This window comes from Hakea prostrata, chromosome 4, assembly GCF_041222555.1.
Source record: "Hakea prostrata isolate BN-2017 chromosome 4, UWA_Hpros_2, whole genome shotgun sequence".
Lineage (NCBI taxonomy): Eukaryota > Viridiplantae > Streptophyta > Magnoliopsida > Proteales > Proteaceae > Hakea > Hakea prostrata.
The window spans coordinates 27,062,090-27,085,325 of record NC_142603.1 but is presented as its reverse complement, the minus strand read 5'-3'; the positions used below and the strand labels follow the sequence as shown (position 1 = coordinate 27,085,325).

The following is a 23,236-nucleotide window of genomic DNA, read 5'->3' as shown; positions in this document are numbered from 1 at the left end:
AAGGATATTAAAAAAACAAAACTGCTTTTGGTTGACTCTACTATCCACAAAGACATACAAATGAAAAATGTAATGTTTGTTCCTGGCTGTGCTTAGAATCACCAAACCTCTTAGTCTACAATCCAATTAATAGGGGAAAAGAATTTTAAAATAAGACTGAAAGTGAAGAAATACCACCACTTGAAAGCAAAAGCAAAATGAGCATATTATTTCAAAAAGTCTATGAACCAGTGGCTGATTTTGGAAACCTTTTTTTTTTTTTTTTTTTTGGGGGGGGGGGGGGGGGGACCTTTTTTCTCAAACACCAATAAAGCAAACAAAAAATGCCACAGAAATATAAGGGGGAAAGCCTCAATAAAATCAACAAGCATTCAATAACAAAAAGGATATTGGATTCGCATGCCACCACGTCCAGAACTGGCGATCATAGCCCCTTGCAAATTGCGATGCACATTTGTGGCACTATTCACATCCTACACAAGAAAGAAGGATCTGGATAATATAGAAAGGGGGAGATATCAACAGAATTTAAATAATATCATGTGTGTTCTTTTGGTGGTTGGGAGGGGTGGCTTAAAGTGACATATTTATGTTGTCTTTTCAGAGTCTGGACTAACTCTACTTGCATTCAGAGACCCCTCATCACACTGGTGTCAGGTGTCGAACTGCACACCTACAACCCAAAGTCTATAGCACCTTCTAGAAGTCCAAACTATCCCCCTATTTGGCATAGTTTCCTATTGGAAGCCCAATTCCTTTGCCTGAAACTGCAAAGGGCGTCCGGGGGAACTCACTCCTTTGTATAAAATGTTTTCCACATTTATAGAATGGTTATTGATGTGAAAAGTAACAAAACACACGCATAAAGCTGTTTTATAAAATAATTTTATGAGCAAATAAAGCTGCTTGTAATTTTACTCTGCATCAATTTGACCCACTTACTTCAAATTCCATGAAGCATACGGTATTTCTTTCTTGCCTCAAGATCTTCATTTGCTTAAACCCAGGTTGACTGCATCACAGAAAGAAGATTCAAGCCAAGCTATCAGAATGGAGAATGGAAACAAGGGACTTTGCTGAATTATGATACTGTAACAAAACAAACCTGTAAATCAGTTCAAACAAGGAAAACTGAAAGCAAAGTACAAAGCAGAAATGAAACACACAGATCATATATTAGGCAAGGATGGAAAGATACATACGTACTGAAAAGGTCCCTCAGTTCAGATTCTAGAACATTCTCTCCAAGATTGCCTATAAAGAGGGTATTGCAAGGAGGATTATCTTTCGTGTTCTGCAAAAGATGGAAGTGAGGAGAAAATAGGATAACCAATGAGATGCTTCTCACCCAATTTCTTGTCATAACAAACAGACAAAGTATGCTTGCATGTATCTTCTTTGTAACAAAGAAAAGAAAAGCTAAGATTTCAAATTGCTATTAACATCCCAGAAGCAAACTACCATGCACTGAAACTAGATTAGTAATCCTTGGTAAGTAAAACAATCCATGTACTAGGGAGAAATTTTTATCACAACAACCCTTAAGCCCTTCTATGTTGCCTGGTAAACAAGTTGTGAGAAGAAACACATGCTGTTCTCAGATGAGAAGACATCACCAAGAAAACTCTCCCAAAAAATTATAAAGCTTATCCACTACAGCTAGAGGTAGAATGCTATCCAAAAACACAAAGTCATATCTTAGTTGGCGAACTAAAATCAGCTTCACTAAATCTAGATATCTAATAAGGACATATGGGCTGCAGGTCCTCTTGGGCTTAACACTAATTCCCTATCAGCTTCTTCCCTCTTTGATCTCTGTTTTTGTTTCTTCTCTTTCTTTAAAAAAGACAAGGTTTTCCCTCAGATGGTTATTCTCTGTTTTTATATCACTTGCTTTCACATCTGGGACTCCAGGAACAAGATAAGGAATGGTCAAAAAAAGATATCTCCTAAATCAATTTTGTCCCTTATCTATTACTGGCTTAACCTCTAATGAACCTTTGATAACTTGTTTCCTCTTAATCCTGTCATTTCTAAAGCTTTAATACCTCCAACTCATAATCTGGAAAATTGGCCTACTGATTCGCTCTTCTACCGTTGGATTGCAGGTTCTGAAGTAATAGAAGGTAATAGAAGGGATCAGAGGGGATGCTCTTTCTGCTATGTGTATAAAGGCTGCTGTCTTGCCAGAAGAGTCAACTATCCTTTGGAACTAGCTGTTCTTAGTGGCTTATGGTCTTTTTAAAGCTGCAAAAATGATCTCGGTTTTGGATCCTTTTGGGTTTACTGGAGAGATAACCATCCCATCCAATTCTCCAATTTTGGAACAGCTTTTGCCCACTCCAAAGATTCCTTGGCCTTATCCTCTTGTTACTTGTCCTATTTATACGAAGTACTTCACAAAGCTATGTTCATTACTGACATTTTATCCCCTAATATGTTATATGTGGCTAGTGCTGCTGAGAACTCTTTGAACAGTTAGATATGTATTAGATATTTTCCTTAATGAAGTTTTATATATATATATATATATATATATATAAGTAGTGTGAACTACCATTTCCCTTGTTCTGTTTTTCTTTTCCTCTCTTTGTCTGATAATGTTTTCTGCTACAGCATTAATCCTTGTTTAAGGTCCCTGGCCCATCTCTGGGTATCCTTTTACTTCAGTTTTAGCTGATTCAAACTTGTTTTCACTTTTAAACTCTAGTTTAAGACACCCCATTAAAACTAGTATGTAACCTACAATTGCCACTGATTGAATGAAAGTTCTAACTTGTTGCTGCCAATAGCTGCGTACACATGCAAATCCCCTCTCCATTTACAGGTGTGATCTCTCCCACCCCTTTTCCTTGTTCTTCTGGACCCCATTCTTCGTATCTCATTCTTTGCTCTATTCTTTCTTATTATTTCAGTTTACTTCCTCTTACCTGTGAACAAATACCCTGTTGTGGATGACACTTTACAGCTCAGACATTCATATTAATCTCTCTCAAGATCATTTTGTTATCCTGAAACTTTGAGGAATAGTATGCAATTCTAGGGCTACCTGCTCCCTAGAAGTTTGTCTCCAACAGATCTTCATACCTGCAACCAAATCTTAGTTCTATCCTATCATCTATATCAGTTACAGAAAGTTTTCCTTTAATGGTTGTTTCTCTTTCTGTTGGGCAACACCTGAGTTGATAGAAGTCGGGAATGAGAACTGTCCCTAAAATTCCAGATTCAATGGAATCACTACAAAAGAGTAACCAGCCCCAAAACAGGATGATGTGAACACAAGGACCCCCCCCCCCAAAAAAAAAACAAAGGCCAAAGCTAAAGTCAGGCCCCCAAGATAGCTCCAAGAAACCTCCATAAGCTGGCAAACCCTTCAGGAGGGGTATTTTGGGCATTTTTCTTAACAGGCTTGGATTTGTTTGGGGTATCTTATTTTGTGTTGAAGTTGTCTTTGAAGGAGTCCTATTTAGTAGTTTGGATAAGACTCAATTCTTTATCTTATATGTTAAGAGTTTCAGATAAGAGTCCAGTCCAATAATACATAATGGGATCCTATCAGTAAGCATGGTGGGAGATCTCGCTCGAGAGCGAGATCTCGCCACTCAGAGATCTCGGTCGAGATATGCCAAAAAATTGGCGGTAGTCTCGGTAGCCCATCTCGGTGAGTTTTAGGGCTCTGGTTGGGCTGAAACTTGGTATTTAGCCTATTTAAGGCCTTTTGAACACATTGGTGGCCTTAGATTTGTGAGAAAATAACCCTAACTATGTCTCCTACGTCGACCCTATGTGTAAAACCGAAATTCTGTGAAATGCAAAGTTAGAGTCTTAGAGAATAGAGATTATAGGTATAGAGTTAGAGTCTTAGAGAGTTAAGAGACAACATGAAATGTAATTATGTAAAGATATCAAGTAATTCAAGACTTCAAGTTAATGAGTTATCATTTATCAACCATCAAGTATCAAATACAAATATACAATAACATTACACATCAAGTATTCAAGAATCAAGTCAACAAGTGATCAAAGTTCAAACTTCAAACTATCAAAGATTCAAAGTAATAAATTGTTAAACACTTAAATGTCTTCAAAATTTTACAACCATAACTCCATAAGAATTAAGAAGATTACAACTTACAACTTACAAGTTACAACTTACAAGTTACAAGACTAAGAGTATCACTCAACATTCCGCATCAATTGATTCTGAACGGTGGTCACATATGACTCCCAAGTCAATTGATCACTGAAGTATGTTACATATCGGTTTATATGATCATTATATGTTTGCATGTCAGAATACTGGAGGAATAGCAGTCTGGGATAACCGTCAATCGTGGGTGGGTGAAAGAGCCATTGTTGTTGTTGTTGTTCATATAGTTGTTGAGTATTTGGGTATGGGTTTCTAAACCACTCATTTAACAACCCACCTTCACTCCCATATGCATACTCTCCAGGTGAAGGGTCTTGAGGAATAGTATGACCTCCATAAGAAGAATACCCACTGTAATCTAACCCCGGTCTTGTGATCCCCCGTATTGTTACCCCGATGACAGCTCTCTGCTGTTGTGAATCACTCGATCTAGGCTCATGCTTCCCATGTTCAATTCAAGATCATGCATACTCGCATCATCATTCGGTTGCCCCTGCCCTTGCTTTGATCTGCTCTTCCGACTCCTACTATAAGTCCGAGAGATAGGGGAACTGTGGCTCACATGTGTTGGATGACTCGGACCTGGTGGAGGTGAGTCAGGTGACTCCCTTTGTTGACGCTGACTTCCACCAGAAACACGACCAGCCTGACTGCCTCCATGACTCGAACTCGATGTACCGATTTGGGCCACTTGGCCGTCTGGTATGAGTGGTATCATCGGCATCATCATCCGAATCCCCACTACTAGTTGTCACCTCGGTTGTTTGAAGTCGACCGGTGGCTCCACAAATGGTACAGCTGATCCTTCCGATGCCGCTACGACAGCCGACCCTCATCAAAAGATAGGTGCTCACCACGAGCATCCGGGCCCACAAGCAGCAGCAATGGTAGGATCGGGCTGCCCTTCTCCGGCGCATCCAAAGACCGGGGCCACCTCGATCCCTAACCCACTGATATATGACATCATCTTCGTCATCTTCTGCGGGGGGCTCGTGGAATATATCAATCAACTCAATCGGTTCACGATTGTCGTCATCTATATTATCTTGTATGTGCCCTACTCTCAATCTCATGTTGTAATGCACATACACCAAGTTCTCGAGCCTCTTACTCCCCAATCTGTTCCGTATCTTACTATGGATGAGCGAGAAGGTGCTCCAGTTCCTCTCGCAACCGCAGGATGAGCAAGTCTCGTGAGAGTACTTTAATTGCTATGTCCCCGAGATTTGGCGCACTAATTCCATATAGAAACCACCGATCAACCGCATAACCAAAAATAAGAATGCATTAGGCAAGCAAATCTTTATATTTATATAACTTATCATTTATAAAGTTATAGATTTATAGTCTATAGACTTATAGACTTAATGACTTATAGAGTAGTGAACTATTTACCAGGATCAGTTTTTTTCCTAGTTGCAACTGCAGAAGGCTTTCCAAAACTCCCAGAGGCATCCCTGAACTCCCTGATCTGTACACCAATTCTTTAATTATTGTATTATGTATATGCTTAATGCACTAATGCAAGAAGTTGAAGAAACAATTGAATAAGTTCTCACCTCTCCATTAATTGTCCCTTGCATGATGGGATTTGACACAAGCTTCTCCACCACCTCTTGCACCGCAGTCATCAACTTTACATCAAGCCCCAGATCATTCTTGTAATGGTACTTTGGGTTGAGGTAGTAAGCTTGCATTGTGGAAATAAAAAATTTGGTTAGTGACTTAGTGATTTGATTGTTTACTAACTTACTTGTTTATAAATTATAAGTTATAAGTTATAACAAATAAAGAATTTAAATTAAAGTATACAACAAAAACTTAAAGACTTAAAAGTGACTCACCAGCCAAGTGCAAAGGATGCATCAAGTGCATCTCCCATCTATTATCGATGATCCTCTCGTATAATTTGAAGGTGCTGGGGGAGCAACTCTAACCAACTCTTTCATTTGCTGGAGGGCAGCATATATGTGGGGCATTGTGGGCTTCTTCTCCGAATCCACCATCCTTAAAACAAACACAATAGGCTCTATAATGCCCAATGTCCTATTCAAATGCCTCCAAAAGGAATCATCAAGAATGGTTTGTTGGGCTAGTACTTGCATCGGGATGGCTAGATCCAAGCCAACCAAACCACTCCTCACTTGCAAACATGTGCCGAAGACCCACCACTTTCTTCTAGAAGCTTTTCAGAGCTACATAGTTGGTGGCGAATCTAGTCAATCCAGGTCTGACTAGATCACCCTTACAGTGGTTCCTCATCATCTTCAAAGCACATAACCATGGTTATAAATAAAATTACTTACCCTTCTAGCCCTCTCAACCACAGTACTGATTGACTTTCTTTTCCCCAAGTCCTTCAACATAAGATCAATCGAATGAGCAGCACATGGTGTCCAAAAGAGGTGGATCCTGCTGCTCTTCTTCCTCATCAACATTTCACCAACTTTTTGAAGTTTGCACCATTATCTGTGACAATTTGGACAACATTCTTTGGCCCTACCTCGAGAACCACCTCCCTAAGAAGCTTGTAAAGGTAGTCAGCATCTTTGATCTTATCTGAGGCATCCACTGACTTGAGGAAGGATGTCTTTCCATTGCTGACTCACCATGAAATTAATGATGGACTGTCTAGTAAGACCACTCCATCCATCACCCATCACAAGTAACACCATATGTACTCCATTGTTCTTTTAATGATTCAATGTATTCATCCACCTCCCGCTTTACCTTGGGTAAATATTTATTCATTACTTCCCAAGTGTTGGGCCTTTAACCCCTACACCGCCTCTAGCAACTGCATTGATCATCCCCTGATAGTATGGTGTTTTGGCTACATTGGGTGCAATGTTGTTATAGAGCATGAATTTGCTGATTGATAACCTAGCTTCCTCCTCCCTACTGCCTTCTCTACCTCCAGCAAACATATAGGGAATGCTTCTTTGATAGATGTCTTGTTGGTTGAAGAGGGAGGGGTCTTGGTCAAATGTGGAATCATAATGTGTAGTCTTCCTCCTCCTCCTTTCGGTCCTCTCGGTCTCGGTTCCACGAAAACTATGTCTAGGTGGCATGGATGCCCCCGACCCCGAACCACCTACTCCCCTTGTTTGTTCATATTGCCTCACACTATCAGCATGTAAGGACTGTCTGCTAGCTTCCATTGCAGCCTTCATCTGTCTCCATTCGGCTCGTGACTCAACACCCATAACCCTCCTCCTCTCTTCATCATCGCTTGATTCCTCATCAACATCAAGAGTAGGTCTAGATAGCACTATATCCTCAAATTCCCTTTGCTTTTGTGCCATCTCTTCCTTTTTTTGTTTCTCTCCCCTTAAAGTTGCTTTCAATTGTTTTTTGGACTTCATAAGGAACCACTGGGACACTTGGCAACATCTTTATAACCACCACCAAAATGTTGCTTTAATCTGGTTGAACCACCGAATTCAAAGTCTTGAGGCAATACTTGCATCGGGATTTCTTCTTGTCGCCAGTCGGTGGATCCCCATGTTGCCAAGCAATGTCCCGAGTCCCACTACCAGGTCACCGCCACTCCCACTAGTTGCCATTTAAGATTCAAATGTACAAAGACCGAAAGTCTGAAATACATACATGAATCATGAATATTCCCAAATAATCATTAGAATAATTTTTAGATACATAAAAACATGTAAAAACAATTTATAAAACAACAAAACACACACTTTGTTCTAAGATAACATATATACACTGCTCAAACAAACATGTTAGTATTTTTAAAATAAACTACATAATATGAGCATCATTTTAAAAAAAAAAAAAAACAGATAAATTTTTAATAACATATTATTTTTTATAATTATTTTATGTAAAAATAATTTATAAAACAACAAAGCACACACTTTGTTCTAAGATAACATATATACAATGCTCAATAAGACATGTTTGTATTTTTAAAATAAACTACATAATATAAGCATCATTTTAAAAAAAAAAAAAAAAAAAAAAAAGATAATTTTTTAATAAAATATTATTTTTCATAATTATTTTATTTAATTATTTAAATTTAAAAAAAAATATTAATACATGAGATTGTAGCCCTCTAAATGTAGTTTAACATAAATAATAATCACATTCATATCATAAGTATTTATTTATAATCTTTAATTTTAATTTTTTAGATAATATATTTTTTAAATACGAAAATTCAAAAAAAAAATTAATAACAAGAAAATTAAATTTTTTTCCATGAAAGTGTAGATCTAAGCTTGAACATCAACATATATTTATATCACACTCATACAATCATTGTAGAACCTTGTATTTGAAAAAAATCAAATTTGGGGGAAAATCTTACATTTCTTGAAGATCCCTTGAAATATGCTTGAATCACTACAAATATGCTTCAATTTGTTGTTGTAGATGAGTTGATGATGTTGCTATGTTGAATCCCCAACAAATTCCGGCCAAAAATGAAGTTTTCCGGCCAAATATGGGCTTCCAGCGAGATAGAGGAGAGAGAGAGGCTTGAGAGAGGCGAGAGATGCCTCTCTCGAGCGAGACAGGGGCTTTAAAAAGCCCCTAAAGCAGCCAAAAAAGTCCCGTTGGCGAGATCTCGCCGAGATATTGGGAGATCTCGTGAGATGGGCGAGATCTCGAGTGAGATTTGCAATCTCGCAGATCTCGTCTCGCCTTTCTAAAAAGGCGAGATATCTCGCGAGATCTCCCACCATGTCAGTAAGGACATCCCAATTGGAGTCAGAGTCTGTTATTTTAAGCTATAAATAGCCTCTTCTTGCATTGTGATTTTCAGTTTTGATGAATTAATGAATTGATTGTTTGAGGATTAGGGTCTCCTCTATAGGTAGGCCCTGGTTGAGTGAAAAGCCTTTCAAGTTCTTCATTATCTTCTTCAATTCAGCAGCTCTCAAGAGATCATCAAAGCATCCAAGCAACCATTCCAGCAAGCATCCACCCTCTCCAAGTACAAGAGCCTTCCCACCCTTCTTCCCCCTCTCTTGTGCAAAACCCTAGAAGCCCTCCCCTAGAAACTGTAGCTTCCCCAGCCACCCTTCTTCCCCCCCTCTTGTGCAAACCCCCCGAAGCCCTCCCCTAGAAACTGTAGCTTCCCCAGCCCCCTCCCATCTTGTTTGACCTAGAAAATCCTCCCCACCCCATCGCAAATAACCTCTGCACCATCCCTTTCAATTTCCTGCAACCCCAGTCCCTCCTACAGCCACCATGACCCTCCCCGTTTCCCTCTCTTCCCCACAGCAGAAGATCCTAATCCCAATAGGAAACCCCCATTCCCACCCCCTAAACCCACCCTTCTACCTCCATTAGGATCGTAATCCCTATAGGAGTAAACCCCACTGCTAATTCCCCCATTGCAGCCCTGTCTCTCTGAACTTAAAAATCCTGCACTTCATCTTCTTCCTTGAGAAGAATTGCAGAATTTTAAATTCAAAAAACCCGAAGTGTTTAAATACCTTAGCCCCTCCTTCAGTGAACCAGTTTCTGAACTGCAGAACAGTAGCATCATTAACTCTGAACTGCAGGACAGCAAGCTCTTCCCCCTTCCCCAACCCTAGCCGAAACCCTAGTTTGACCTTTGAAATTCAAATTTCAAATCTGAAATTCTGAGTACAGGTGGAATCAGATCTGGAATTTAGTTTCAGCAGGCCCGCACCACCTTAGAAACCCAAAATTCCTTTTCCCTTTTGCTGGAATTTCCTGGGCAAATCCTAAGTCTAGTGAATTTACCAAAATACCCCTAACCCTAGACCTGGTTTACATCACAGGAATGTCTTCTGCAACCGGTTTTTAGAACCAAGAAACAGAACTGCCCATCTTACCCCTTTTCAATTAAACCCTCTCAAACTCAAGTTCCAATATTGTCCCTCCCTACTCTTATTCTTGTTTATCCTTTATTTTGACTTTGTTCCAAGTTTATCCCCTTGGCATAAACCCTAATTAACTTCTCATTCAAATGACTCGTTAACTACCAGGGTGTCATCTGATATTCTGGCTATATACAGCTCCACCACTCCCCTTTACAAATATTAAGATCATGAAATCACCAATGTCTTCTCTGATTTGCTATAGTAAATTTGGCTGGCCCATTGTGAACCAAGAAGAGTTTCTGACCAGGCTCCACATCAGTGCAAACATCAAAAGTTTATCATAGCCAAGGCAGAGGAACAAAGATGACAATAAGACGCACATAAATAAAATAGAAACAAGAATCAGCAAATACTGAAATAAACCACAGGTGACGAGCAGAAAATGACAAATTACCTGAACAGGTGCATAACCACTAGGTGCTGGTAAAGGAGCAGGTGTAGGCATTGGTACTGAAGGAACCGGATATCCTCCATAAGGATCATATTGTGGAGGTGGTGGAGCCATATAACTACACAAGTAAACAACATTAACAAGAAGAATGAGGTTTAAGTGAAAAAACAGAATAAATTCCTACCCTCTGCCAAAAAAATTAGATACAGTAAAATGAGCTGTGATGCATTCTTCACAGAAACCCAAAGCATGAGGTATAACATAAGAACTCTAAACTATCCATCAGGTGTGTTGTGTGTATAATTCTCGACATCAAGTAGCATGGCAACTTATTCTTTCATGGAGGCACCCCCACTTCATTGAACAAATTTTGACTAAAAGGTCAGTCTCCTTCCAAAATGGAAGTGAGCTAGCACGATGAACTTATCATTTTGACCATCCAGCCTCCACAATTCTTATGAAATCCATGTATAAACAAGTTCTAAAAATCTTATACGATGCAATAGCATACCCCAGGTTGGACTGACATTACCCATTTTCGAAACCAGACCGAGGAAAACCTGTTCCAAACCTGGATTTTGACCTAAGAGGGGCATTTAGGGATTTAAATATTTGTCTGCTGATATTGCAATCTGAATTTTTCATATAATGATACCAGAGACAAAATGTTTGAAGAGTTTGTTTCAGTGAAGTAGCATAGTTGTCAAGGCATCACCTAAGTGAAGGAGCACTACTCAAAAGATCATCTATTTTAAATCTGTTTCAGTTTATCCCATTCTAAGTTTAAAAATCTAGATTGATACTTTTTCTTTTATATCTTTTTACTGATCCATCCATCCTGAATCTTTAATGTATTTATTGACAATGAACCTTTGATTTGTCATTACCAGAATTCAATGGCAAAAAGAGGCACAAGACTTTTCTAGATTGAGGCCAAATTTGAGAGGTCTACAAGCCCTTTCCAGATTATAAGTGTGACCCCATCCTCACCAAAACCACTGGATATGCACGTTCATGGAGGGATGGTGTGCTACAACCAGGTTCATCTGGGTCCACTCACTAATTGGGAGGTAAGTAGAACAGGACAGAAAGATCATTCAGATGTAGTTGTAGCCTCATACAAGACCACCTAGGAGCCAGTATTCAAGATAGGATGAACTGGCAAGCTCAGGTAGGTCAAAATTAGGAAGCTTTGGTCATCTGAGTGTTTGGGGAGCCTATCAGTGAAGTTTGGGGTTTCATAGGTGGAACATTACTGAATTGGAAGAAACAGCAAACTAGAGATTTGTTCCCAGGTTCTGAAAACCGTATTTGAAGTGGGGTGGGGGGAAAATGGTGGGAAAAAGTAAACTTTTTCACAAAATTCCAAAAATCTGGATTGTTTGGTACAATGTGGTGGGAAAATGAGCAGACAAGCTTCCTTAAAATAAGGAAGCTTGTCTGTTGACAGGGAATCCCACTTTTCCCACCCCATTTCTTTTAAAAGTTCTACATTTTTAGTGAGACTACACGAAAGGGAGGGATGTGACACAAGTGGGAGCCACATTTTCAACTTTTCCACAAAACCCTTCCTTTCCTTTCCTATCCTTTCCTTTTCTATTCCCCCAGCCCAGTACCAATGGGTCACACCTATTTATTTTTCCCACCCCTTTTTACCTGGCGAACAAAGGGAAAAGGAAGCTAAGGGGAATCCAGGGATTCAAATGGTCAAGTGAGGCTGTAATTAAAATAAAATTTCTCAATAGGTATGGCAAGATGTGATCCAGTTATGGAGGAAAACTGATGGCTCTTCCTAGGAAGAACATGAGACTGAGGTCATTAAGAGTTTTAATGATTGATCAGGGTTGCAAGGGAGATAATGGGAAAGGTGATGCAGGGAGGACTGTAATGGAAGGAGATTAGCAGAATAGGAAGAGGAAGAAAGAGAGAAATTGCATAAGAGGAAGGAGAGTGCTCACGTTCACAAACCATCCACACAGGCTCTCACAGAACAAGTAAACTGGACCCTAATACAATCTATTTAAAGGAAATAAAACACAAAATCCTAGTTGAAATCAAAATCCAAAACAAAATCCTAACCAAAGCTAACTCACCCTTACGTAGGAATAATAAAACAAGTAAAAGACCAAATTAAAACTGAAATAGAATACTTAATTAAGTCCAACTCCAACCCCATCGGACCAGTTCTTTTAGAATTGAACTGAAACTGATTGAACCGATCTGATACTGAAAAAGGGGCAATGCAATCAAAGTTGGTTTTGTGGATCACTGGAAGTAAACTTTTGATGGATTCATAGAATTAGAAGCAATGATATGAAACTAAGTCAACAGTTCGAAACAACCAATCACAAAACTAGGATCATAATTAGAAGTAGTGAACAAGATGAAAGTTGCAGGCTGAACTCCAATTATGACTCAATAACTTGAAAGTGCAGCCCAGAAGTTGCAATTGCAGAAAATACGAAGTCCCTGCAAACTGTGATTTAGATTCTTTTCCAATTTGGGAGTTGGTTGCATGGATTCAAAAAGGCTACGACTGAAGATCTTAAACCCAAAATGTCAACACTAACTTAAGTGAATTTTTAGAATCTCTCTCATCCTATTCATATATTTATATTATCAGGGGTCGATGTTATACATCTGAGGCAGGGGATTGATAAGTCCCATCAATTAAAAACAAGGAACAGCTTCTAGAACAACCAACCCCCCCCCCCGGTGGTTATGTATTCATTTCAGTTTTGTCTTATTCTAGCTTATTTTTTTCAGACTGGTCCCTTTCCTTTAAATCAATTAACAAGTAGTCACGCATTCAGATTTCTTACCCAAAAGGGTCCTGGTTTTTTCAATATAATATCAAAAATGTCATCCTCTCTCAGATTTGTTATTTGTGAGCCCATAGCAACTCAAAATTAGGGTTTTGTAACCTCAGGCTCCACCACTATTTCTCAATACACATTGTACTTAACCCTGAAAACATACTGAAAAGGAGCATAATATAGTTAAACAAAATACCCTTGGGGTCCCCACATAGGTGCTGGTGGGGGAGGATGAAAAGGGGATGGACTTGGATAACCAGTGTGTGTGTAATCACCACCCGTTCGCAAGCGTTTGCTTTGATCAAAGGAACTTGGATCTGTCACTACACCTACATGAAAAATGATAATCAAATCATAACACTGATAATAAATACACTTTGTACAGTGTACCTTGGAAAGTAACCATATTAACATGAACATACATTTGAGACAACATTAGGCTTTTGATTGACTATTGTTCAGCCTAGAGTACCCACAGCAGCCACAATCATCTGAGCCCTCAATTCTGTAAGTTTCAGAATTTGTATACAAAACTAATAGCATAGAGCACTCGTCCATACATCTTTTTTTTTTTTTTGGAAGTAAAAAAACGAAGTGAATTGGAATTGTAATCCAATACCTTTTAACATTTTTGAGAACCATTTGAATTGCTACTTGATTCAAATGGTTCTCAAAACGGAAACAAAGTTTCGTTATATACGTTCTTCCCATGTATTGAATGAGCCATAACCATGTAACCCTATTCCTAATAGATTGACCCCAAAATAGGAGATCCAAATTATAAGAAATCCTAGCGAAGCCACAATTGCGGAATTTGCACCTTGCAAATTTTTTTTTCTGAGTATGTAAAAAAATCACGAATATAGTCCAAGTAATAAATGCCCAATTTTCTTTAGGGGCTATGACTTAGAAAGAAGGCAACTCAGACCGAAAATGATGTTCTTTAAAGAATATGAATATATATATATATAGATATATACATCTATACTTTCTATACATATCGATACAAACGAATCATATTTCACAGGGTTTCTGTGTGCACATAGCATGCTTGATATTATGATAGGCACTCGAGCTGCTAAATCAGTGTCACAGTTTCTGGTTGCCTGGTTATTTTGGTTTTAAAATTGGATGAGCTGCATTTTGAAGAAATGAGTTACAGGATAGCTGACTGCATGGTTCATTCCCTTTATTACTTCCAAAATTCAAAGTACTGTATTTCAAGAAATAGGGAGGTGCAGGCCTCATTCAACCAATATCAGCTTTTTCAAGTAGTCCAGAACTAGTTTACAGGCTGATAGTAAAGCAAGAGTGACTCTCTAGGCTTTCTTTGTGTAAAGAGTTCGCACGGTTAGGAAACTTAACATTATATCTTGTGAACAAGCCAATTTGAATAACCTTTTTAGCTAAAGGACAGTTGTCATTTCCCTTTCAAAACCACTTTGATCTATTCCAGGGGAAAAAATGGGAAATGTTAAAACTGAGGGGAGTCCATCCAAACAGGATGCCACCTCAGATTAAGCACTTTGTCCATAAGATTAGACATTGTCACTGTTATTTCAATTGTTACACAACCAAAACATAGCATCAGGGCTGGCATGCCTTTATAGAATTATGGGTCAAGGCCAGAATAGAGAGTGAGAGAGTTTTCTATGTGGCTAGTTCTCAGATGCTAAAAGTACAGGTTAATGCCCAACTGATCAAACTATTTATCAGAAATCTACATAATATTGTCAACTATTCATTAAATCCTGGAACAGACACTGATTTGCATCGTTTTCCATCCCAATTGGCCTGGCCAGTCTAGGCCAATCTTCCCTTCCAATGTTTTAACTTTCAGTCGAAATGATTGAAATGTTGGAAATTTTCCGGTTTGGACAAAGGTCCAAACAAGGTGAGATACCTGGGCTTTGGTAGAAAACCAACCAGAAGCAGATATCCAGGATCCAAGATGAATTGGAAATTTGACTAGGTCAAAACTAGGGTCAGGGCTTGATGGTAGGGCTGTGTAAACTGATAGTAGACAAATCTTAGTGAAAGTTTGATGATGTTTTGATAGTGGACTATTGCTGTACCAGAAAAAAAATAGTAAATTTGGTTTGGTTTACAAGTTTCTGGAAATAGAATCTTGGGAAAATCCTAGAGATTATAGAGAGGTTTTGAACAACGTGGATCAATTTACCATTGGAAGGAAAAGTATGTTCGACCCAAATTTGAAATAAAATTGATGGTTGGTTCCATCTGGTGAAAATTTAAGGTTTCACAAAGACAACAAAGTTGGAGTTTTTATGGTTCCAATCGATGGAAAGGACTGCATTTCAGATAGAGTAGTCCAATGGGGCAGGGAAGTATTAGATATAGATCCGGGGATTCTTGGCAGAATGGATAGGTCTGTACAGGACTTGTGTGTTTGAAACTTGAAGATAAAAAGGAAAAAACACTTACGGTTGAGCAGCATAAAGAAAACAGAAAACAGAAAAAAAAGAAAGAAAAAAAAAAAAAACAAAGGAAGAAAGAAAGAAAGAAGAAGAAGAAAAGAAGAAAGAGAGAAAAAGCCAAGATCAAGAATCAAGATTCTAGAAAATCCCAATAACCTATCCATACCTAACTGCAAGTTTCTCTTTCCCTAATTGATAAACCCTTCCCATCCCAACCTGCAAGTTGAACTGTTTTCCTCCAAAGTTTCCACCCAATAGGGTTTGTTAAAACCAAGGTTTAAAGTATCCCACGATCCATATGATACTAGCCAATACATATCCATATTGAACACATACGATACGATACATCACGATATGTCTCTTTATTGAATTGCACTAAAATACATTAGACAGTATAGTACAATACAATACTCGATACGGGACGATACATCTCTTAAAATCAAATGACCGGTACGATACTCAATACCGATACTTCAAACATTGGTTAAAACCCTAAAAACTCTCATCATAACCCCTATAACCAACATACACAATTCTTTAGCCCATCCAAGGTCTTGTTAACCTAAACTTAACCAAAATTCTTCCCCAAAACCATCCCATAGGGAAATCATAATTTTTCGAAAATTCCTTAACCCAAAATTCCTTTTCTTTACCCAAAACAAACCCATCAATAAAACCCTGACCCTTTGATAGCCCATTTATTTGCTGGTTCTAATTAAAGAGAAGTCCTAGAGGTTCACCCAAAACCAGGGTTACATTAGGCTGCTTGAAGAAATTTGGAGGGGGTAGGGAGAAGCATAGTACTACTTTTCGGTGAAATGAGGCGAAACTTCACCAAAAATTTGTTGTTTACCCACTTGGCAAAACGAAACCCTAAATTGAAATAGAAAAGTTTGATAAATTGCCGAAACCTCAGCGAAATTTCAAAAATCTCACCGAAATTTCACAGCAGCCCTTTCCCTTATGACACTTGCTTTAAGATGGGTTTGTTGTTTTATGAGGATGATGCTACCTACATAAAGGCCGTGTCCGACTATACGGAGCACTACAAGGGTTAGATGACATGGGCTAAGTATGACCACCATTAGTAGAGGCAAGCCTACAGGGTTGAAACAATGGATCCACCACAGCACAACAACTAATATTAGGTCATTCATGGGTGTATCATAAATTTGTAATTTGTAATTCATTCATATACTGTTATGTTACACACTTATATTGTTTTAACCATGTACTACTCTCCTCTTCGAGGCAAATCTTTTCCTTGACCATGATATCCTTTGTTTTTTATCAAATACCATATTTTGTGTATTAGTCTTCTAATAATTTTTGTTATTTCCTCACAAATTGTGGGTACCCATTATATTTTATTTTTTTCTTAAATTTGTAAAATCAAATATCGAATCGGAAAGAGAATTCTTACACGTTATATTTTTACTTTTTTCTTAAATTTGTAAAATCAAATATCGAATAGGAAAGAGAATTCTTACCTGTTATATTTTTACTTTTTTCTTAAATTTGTAAAATAAAATCTCAAATAGGAAAGAGTATTCTTACCCACGATCGTTCATATTAATGGTAGAAAATATTTCGGGATTTTCTCTCAAATCATCTTTCAAGTGATTTTCCCCTCTTACAATTACTTTCAATATTTTTTTTTCTAATTTGCTAATAATTGTGGTATTCTTTTTTAATTTACTTCCATACAAATCAACTTCAAAATTTCCTTTTCTTTTTCTTACATTTGTAAAATCAAATAGGAGAGAGGGTTGCCAAAAAAGAGACTTCCACCCACGATCATATTAATGGTAGAAGTCTTCCAAATTTTCTTTGGAGTCTTCTTTCAAGTAATTTTTCCCCCTTAAAATTCATTTCCATGTTTGGTTTCTAATTTTGGTAATAATTGTAGCATAATATTTTGGGATTTTCTATCGATTTTTTTTTTCAAGTTATCTTCCCTCTTAAAATTTGTTTCTATGTTTTATTTTCTAATTTTGCTAATAATTGTGATATGATATTTTGGGATTTTCTATCAAATCCTCTTTGAAGTAATTTTCTTTCTCACAATTTCTTTCAATCTTTCAAGGTCAAAAACCTAATTTAATTCAAGATTTAATTCTTAGAGATTTGGATACATTTATTGACCAACAAAGTAGTGCGGAAGACTCCGAAGATCTCAGATCTTCAGTTCTTAATCTCAACAATAAAATTTGAGACTCACATAAATAATCACAGTTTTGATTTACAGGTTTTTTCTTTTCTCCTTTGGATTCTAATTAGATATATTCCTTATTATTTGTTTGTATTTTGTCATAGTTCGATCCATGGACTAAGCTATAGAGTTCTAATTCAAAGTTGAAGTTCTCTCTCTCTCCCCTCTTTGGTTGGTGCAGCATAAGAGGTTCCACTCAGGATATTGATCATATTTATGCGGATTTTGGCAAGCCTAATTACCAAGAAACAAATGCCATAGCAATGTTAGTTAAGTTGAATGATGTAGGATGATCGATCATATTTTGGTATATGTTACTTTGTTATTGAAGTTATTTTATCGCTTCTTTAGTGTTTTTCTCTATGTAAGGTCGTTTGATTGTGTAAGTCTATGGAATTTTTAGTTTCCTATATGTGAGGGTGATGGGGTGCCAATTGTTTCTATTTATTAAATTTTCACGTGCGGGGCTTTTAAACTAAGTTGGTTCACTCAATTTCATATTTTGTTATTCTCCTTGATGATCTTCAAGAAATTTGAACCGTTGCAAACTCCATGTCAAGCAAGAAAGTCTTCCTTTCAAACTCTACAATGGACTCAAACCCGCCCCTGTCAAGAAACTCTTCTCTTGGATCATCTTTTCACGGGTGACAAATGCAATGCTTAGAAAAGGACCGTCATGACTTCACAGGTTATTTTGGGTTGCAACAAATGCAGCTTTTCAGCTTATTTTTTTCTATCTTGCTCTCAAGTTAATACAATGTTCACGAAGGCTCGGACGGAAAGCCCTATTGATTGGATCAAGAAGGTATCCCAATTGTGGATGCTTAAGTAGCATTTTATGAATTTTTAATCTGCAAACACCTTTTCTTCCAATTATCTCCGTAATTCTTATGTGGGTTTTGATCATGTCGGATGTGAATCTTGAGGTTCTTTGCATTCTTACACCAAAAGGAAAGATTCTTTTATAGAGGATAAAATAAAAGGATAAACTTTTGCTTCTGATTCATGGTATTATGTCCGTCAATCCTAGGTTCCTTTCATGTTGTTTGTAAGGAATTTAATAATTTGGACATTTATTGGCAGTTCAATGTAACACTTGCTATCTTACAAGGATCAAATGGAGTCACACAGCTACAGTCTCCATTGGCTCTGAAATGTACTCTTGGTAAAGCCCCATAAGTTCCTTCTTCTCACAACAACAAGAATTATCTCTATTCACCAATTTTGCCTTCATCAAAATCCCATTATGTATTGCTAATACCTAAAACTGCATTGGCTCTTGGCTTAAATGATGACAATGATGACAGTGGAGCATTAGTTAGTATTGATATCGGTTACTCTGATGACTCTTGTTATGCATTACTTCCTCAGATTTGCTTCTTCTTCTCATCATGTGTCTAGGTTTTTACGATATGTTTTTGTTAGTGATTATCTCGCTTTTATCGCTTTTCTTTTTCCAAAAACCCCAAGCCTCTCATTGTTTTGGAAAATCTTCTTTGTATTTGCCTACACATTTGATACCTTCATTATTGGCCTAATCTTTGTTTTGTTATTTTGTTCTTAGGTTGTTGCAATATCTATGGTTGGTTTTGGATAATCTATAATCCTTGGGTTTTAGCCAAATCACAGTCTTCTCTTACCCTTTCTAAAGAAAAAAGATCAACATATTCAATTTCTTCTTCTTCTTCTTCTTCTTCTTCTTCTTCTTCTTCTTCTTCTTCTTCTTCTTCTTCTTCTTCTTCTTAGCTTCCATTCTATTTCTTCAAATCAGCCAAAATTGAGGGAAACGGAATTTGGTACTTCGACGAAACGTGAAGAATTTGTTCTCTATTTTGATTTTCACATTTACGTGGATTATGAACTTGCTTTGGAAACTATATTTTATTCCTTTAAGTTTATAGGTTATCAGTAGATTTATTGATAAGCATAGTTGTAAGGCTTGAATGTTGTTTAGAATATTTTATTTACATTGAAATTGAGTTTGTTTGTGTTGGTTTGATTTTCCTTTGAAAAGAAAAAAAAAATTGAATATGGGGCAACAAAAATCTAGAGTGGATTATATCAATAGGTGAGTTATGGAAATGTAGTCTCCTTGTTGAGGAGCAAGTCTCTAGGTGTCAATTAATTGTAATTGGTGTTTCTAGGTGCCACGTCAAAACTTGATTTTTGCTTTGTGCATATTTTCAATTACTCACTCTGCATTCCCGCTTATAGTGAATTGATAAAGAAGGAAAGACTCCTTGATAGTTGCATCCATGAATTCCCAGCTCTTTCATGTTGCAAAGCTCTTATAAAACTAGGTGTTATTGTCAATGCTTACCTATTTATGCATTAGAGACTTATATATTAAGTCTTAGTGTAAAAGACTTATTTCAACCCAGCTGACGTTCAAGACTCACATATCAATTGATAGATCTATTAATCCATTAAACTTGAACAAACTTGTGCAAGTAGGCTGAAACTCTGAGTAAGTGATTGTTTTTCTTTGGCATTAGTGTTGTCGGAATTTTTATTCTATTGATTCATTTTGACCCTAGAGCTGGTGTTCTAGAATTTTAAACTATATCATACTACATGTAAAAAACAAACTGGGGTCGTGAGATGGCAAGAGAGCTGGATGAAACAGCTTTACAGGAAAACTGAATTAGAATGATCTATAATAGCTCTAATGAATGTTGGGGGGGGAAATAAATTTCGCATCTATATTATTCTCCAGGAACTCTTTGACGAGGACAACGCAATACTAGTTAATGTATTTCAAAGAAAATAGATTGCTTGTAGCATCCATTTACATGTTCTAATTATGACAATTTTCAATGGGGTTTGATCGAGATTCACTAGGAGGAAGGAGTGTATCTAGAATTGATCTTCTATATCTTCTCAATTGAAAACATTTCTGATGAAAGAATGAATGTGGGAAGAAAGATGATGAGTTTCTTCGACAGTTTCTCCACCAAATTTATCATCCAAATTGATGGTTGCAGACAGAATAAATAAATGGGTCTGTAATTATTGCTTCTATTTCATTAAACTTGAATCTTAAGTAAATAAATGGGTCTGATCTTTATTAATAATGTGTTGCTCTTCCCAGGTCTGTGTGAGTGGAAAGCTTAGGGCCCCACACGCCAAATCAACGAAATTCAGCTAATAAATACATCAATTGACCCCAGATCTGATCTCTTATGGGCAGTCAGTTAATGAATACATCAACTTAGCAATTAGGCATGTTTTGATCTTACAAAAAATGTGATTGTATTTCGATTTTTAATCTCATATGAAATGTAAGGAGCCAAGGTTTTAAGATTGGATGTTAATTGGAAACTTCACGACTTAAATTTGTGAGAGATTTTATTTGGGAAATTTGGGTGTGACTTTGTACCTACCAAATTCGTTTGAAGCTCAAAACAACTTGTGCATTGAGTTTCCCTAATTAATCATCTGATTAAAGTATATGATTGGACTAGACATTGTTCATAAATTATCTGTTAATATGTGCATTTTCACATTTGATTTTATTTCAGCCATGTGTCTAGATACAATTTAATAAGACACTAGTTTGTGGTTGGACCAAACATAATAACAAGATAGCAATGAGCGATCATTACATCAATTAATAGAGCGCATACTATATCAACAAGAAACCCTTGAAGGTGTGAATAGTCTATGAATCAAGGAATACAATTCAAGTGAAGGAAAAAAATTGAATGATGATCGATAATTATAATTTGGGTGAATGATCCGATGTGTTTGGGGGAATGATCTAGAAAGAAAATAAGGAAGCTAAAATATTGGTATTTTGAAAGTAGGATTGGATGGATAAAATTAAATTGATGGATAATGGATTGAAATCTAATGACATGAATTGTGTGTAGGGAAATTCGATCAAGTGAGTAGGGAGAAATGGATCCTATTTTTCGAGATCTTGATGAATATAAATATGACAAGAATGACATAGAAGACATGTGATAGATATGACGAGAATGACATAGAGGACATGCAATAGATAGATATATAGATATATTTTGATATATTTATTATTTATATATTCACATTTTCATATGTATCGAGCTTGTGTCCCCCCATTTTTTTTATATGGGACCTTCCCAAGGGTCCAACTACTAATACCTTCAAGTTCAGAAAATTGTATTGATCATTTCCCTATTTTTAGTTAAGCTTAATTCCATCGATTACGGAATCTTCGAGCGTTACTGGGGCTCAGTCAAAAATATGGATTTGGGGGTTATCTTTATTAAGCTTTTGCTTAATCATTATATGCTAGGGGTAGTTCAAGGTGTCAATACCCTTCTATGATTCAAGCCAAAGTATCATTGTTGGTATCGGGCCCAAAATCACTATTCTATTATTTTAATTTAGTTTTTATTTAATATAAGAAAATCAAAATATGATTTATAAGTAATCAAATTGTACCTCTTCGGTATGACTTTCCCATGCAGGGTATGTTCACTCGCTGGTTCAATTATGTCGACTCGAGATTCACCGATTCGAACTGGTTCATTAACCAAAAATCAAAAATTCAAATTAGATCGGGATTTTGAGGTGTGGGTATTACATTTCTCCCCCCTTAAAAGAAATTTCGTCCTCAAAATTTGAGGAACCATACAACTCAAATAGATTTGGATATTTTTCTTATTTTCACTTCATCTTCCCAAGATGCTTACTCGTTAGAATGATTACTCCATTGCACCTTTAAGTAAGAAATTGTACAGTTCCGGAGTTTATGGATCTTCCGAACTAATATCCAAGTTGGCATCTCAGGATAGGTTAAGTCAACGGCTAGTTCAGTACTTCTTGAGTCAAAACATGTGTTGGATCGGGAACATACTTTCGAAGCATCGACACATGGAAGATGTCATGGATTGATGCCAAGGATGGAGGTAAAGCTACCATGTAAGCTACTAGTCGACTCTAGCAACTATCTCATATGGTTCAATATACCTTGGGCTTAGATTACCTTCTTGCTGAATCTCATTATCCCTTTGATAGGCAAAATCCTGAGGAATACTTTTATCTCCTTTTTCAAATTTCAACTCTTTTCTCTAATTGTCAGCGTAACTTTTCTGTCTAGATTGAGCCGCCTTAATTCTTTCTCTAATTAAATCCACTTTTTCACAAGTTTCACATATAAAGTCTGGCCTGAGTATTCTTCTCTCACCTACCATCCAGCACAACTGCAATCCACACTTCTTCCCATATAGTGCTTCAATGGTGCCACACCAATGGTACTTTGGTTATTGTCATTGATGTAAACCAGGTCTAGGGTTAGGGTATTTTAGTAACTTCCCTAGACTTAGGGTTTGCCAAGGAAATTCCAGCAAAAGGGGAAAAGGTT

At 37.1% G+C, this 23,236-nt stretch overlaps 1 protein-coding gene across 1 annotated transcript in view; it reads right to left on the bottom strand.

Annotated features, from left to right (window-relative positions):
- Positions 1 to 23,236, bottom strand: part of LOC149018622 (RNA-binding (RRM/RBD/RNP motifs) family protein) — a 31,086-nt gene that overhangs the window by 2,592 nt on the left and 5,258 nt on the right. The window contains exons 4-8 of the mRNA XM_089152791.1: positions 13,433 to 13,565; positions 10,424 to 10,538; positions 1,203 to 1,294; positions 943 to 1,012; positions 391 to 473 (exon numbers count right to left, since the gene is read on the bottom strand). Coding sequence (XP_089008917.1) covers positions 391 to 473; positions 943 to 1,012; positions 1,203 to 1,294; positions 10,424 to 10,538; positions 13,433 to 13,565 — 493 coding nt within the window. The remainder of the gene's footprint in view (positions 1 to 390; positions 474 to 942; positions 1,013 to 1,202; positions 1,295 to 10,423; positions 10,539 to 13,432; positions 13,566 to 23,236) is intronic.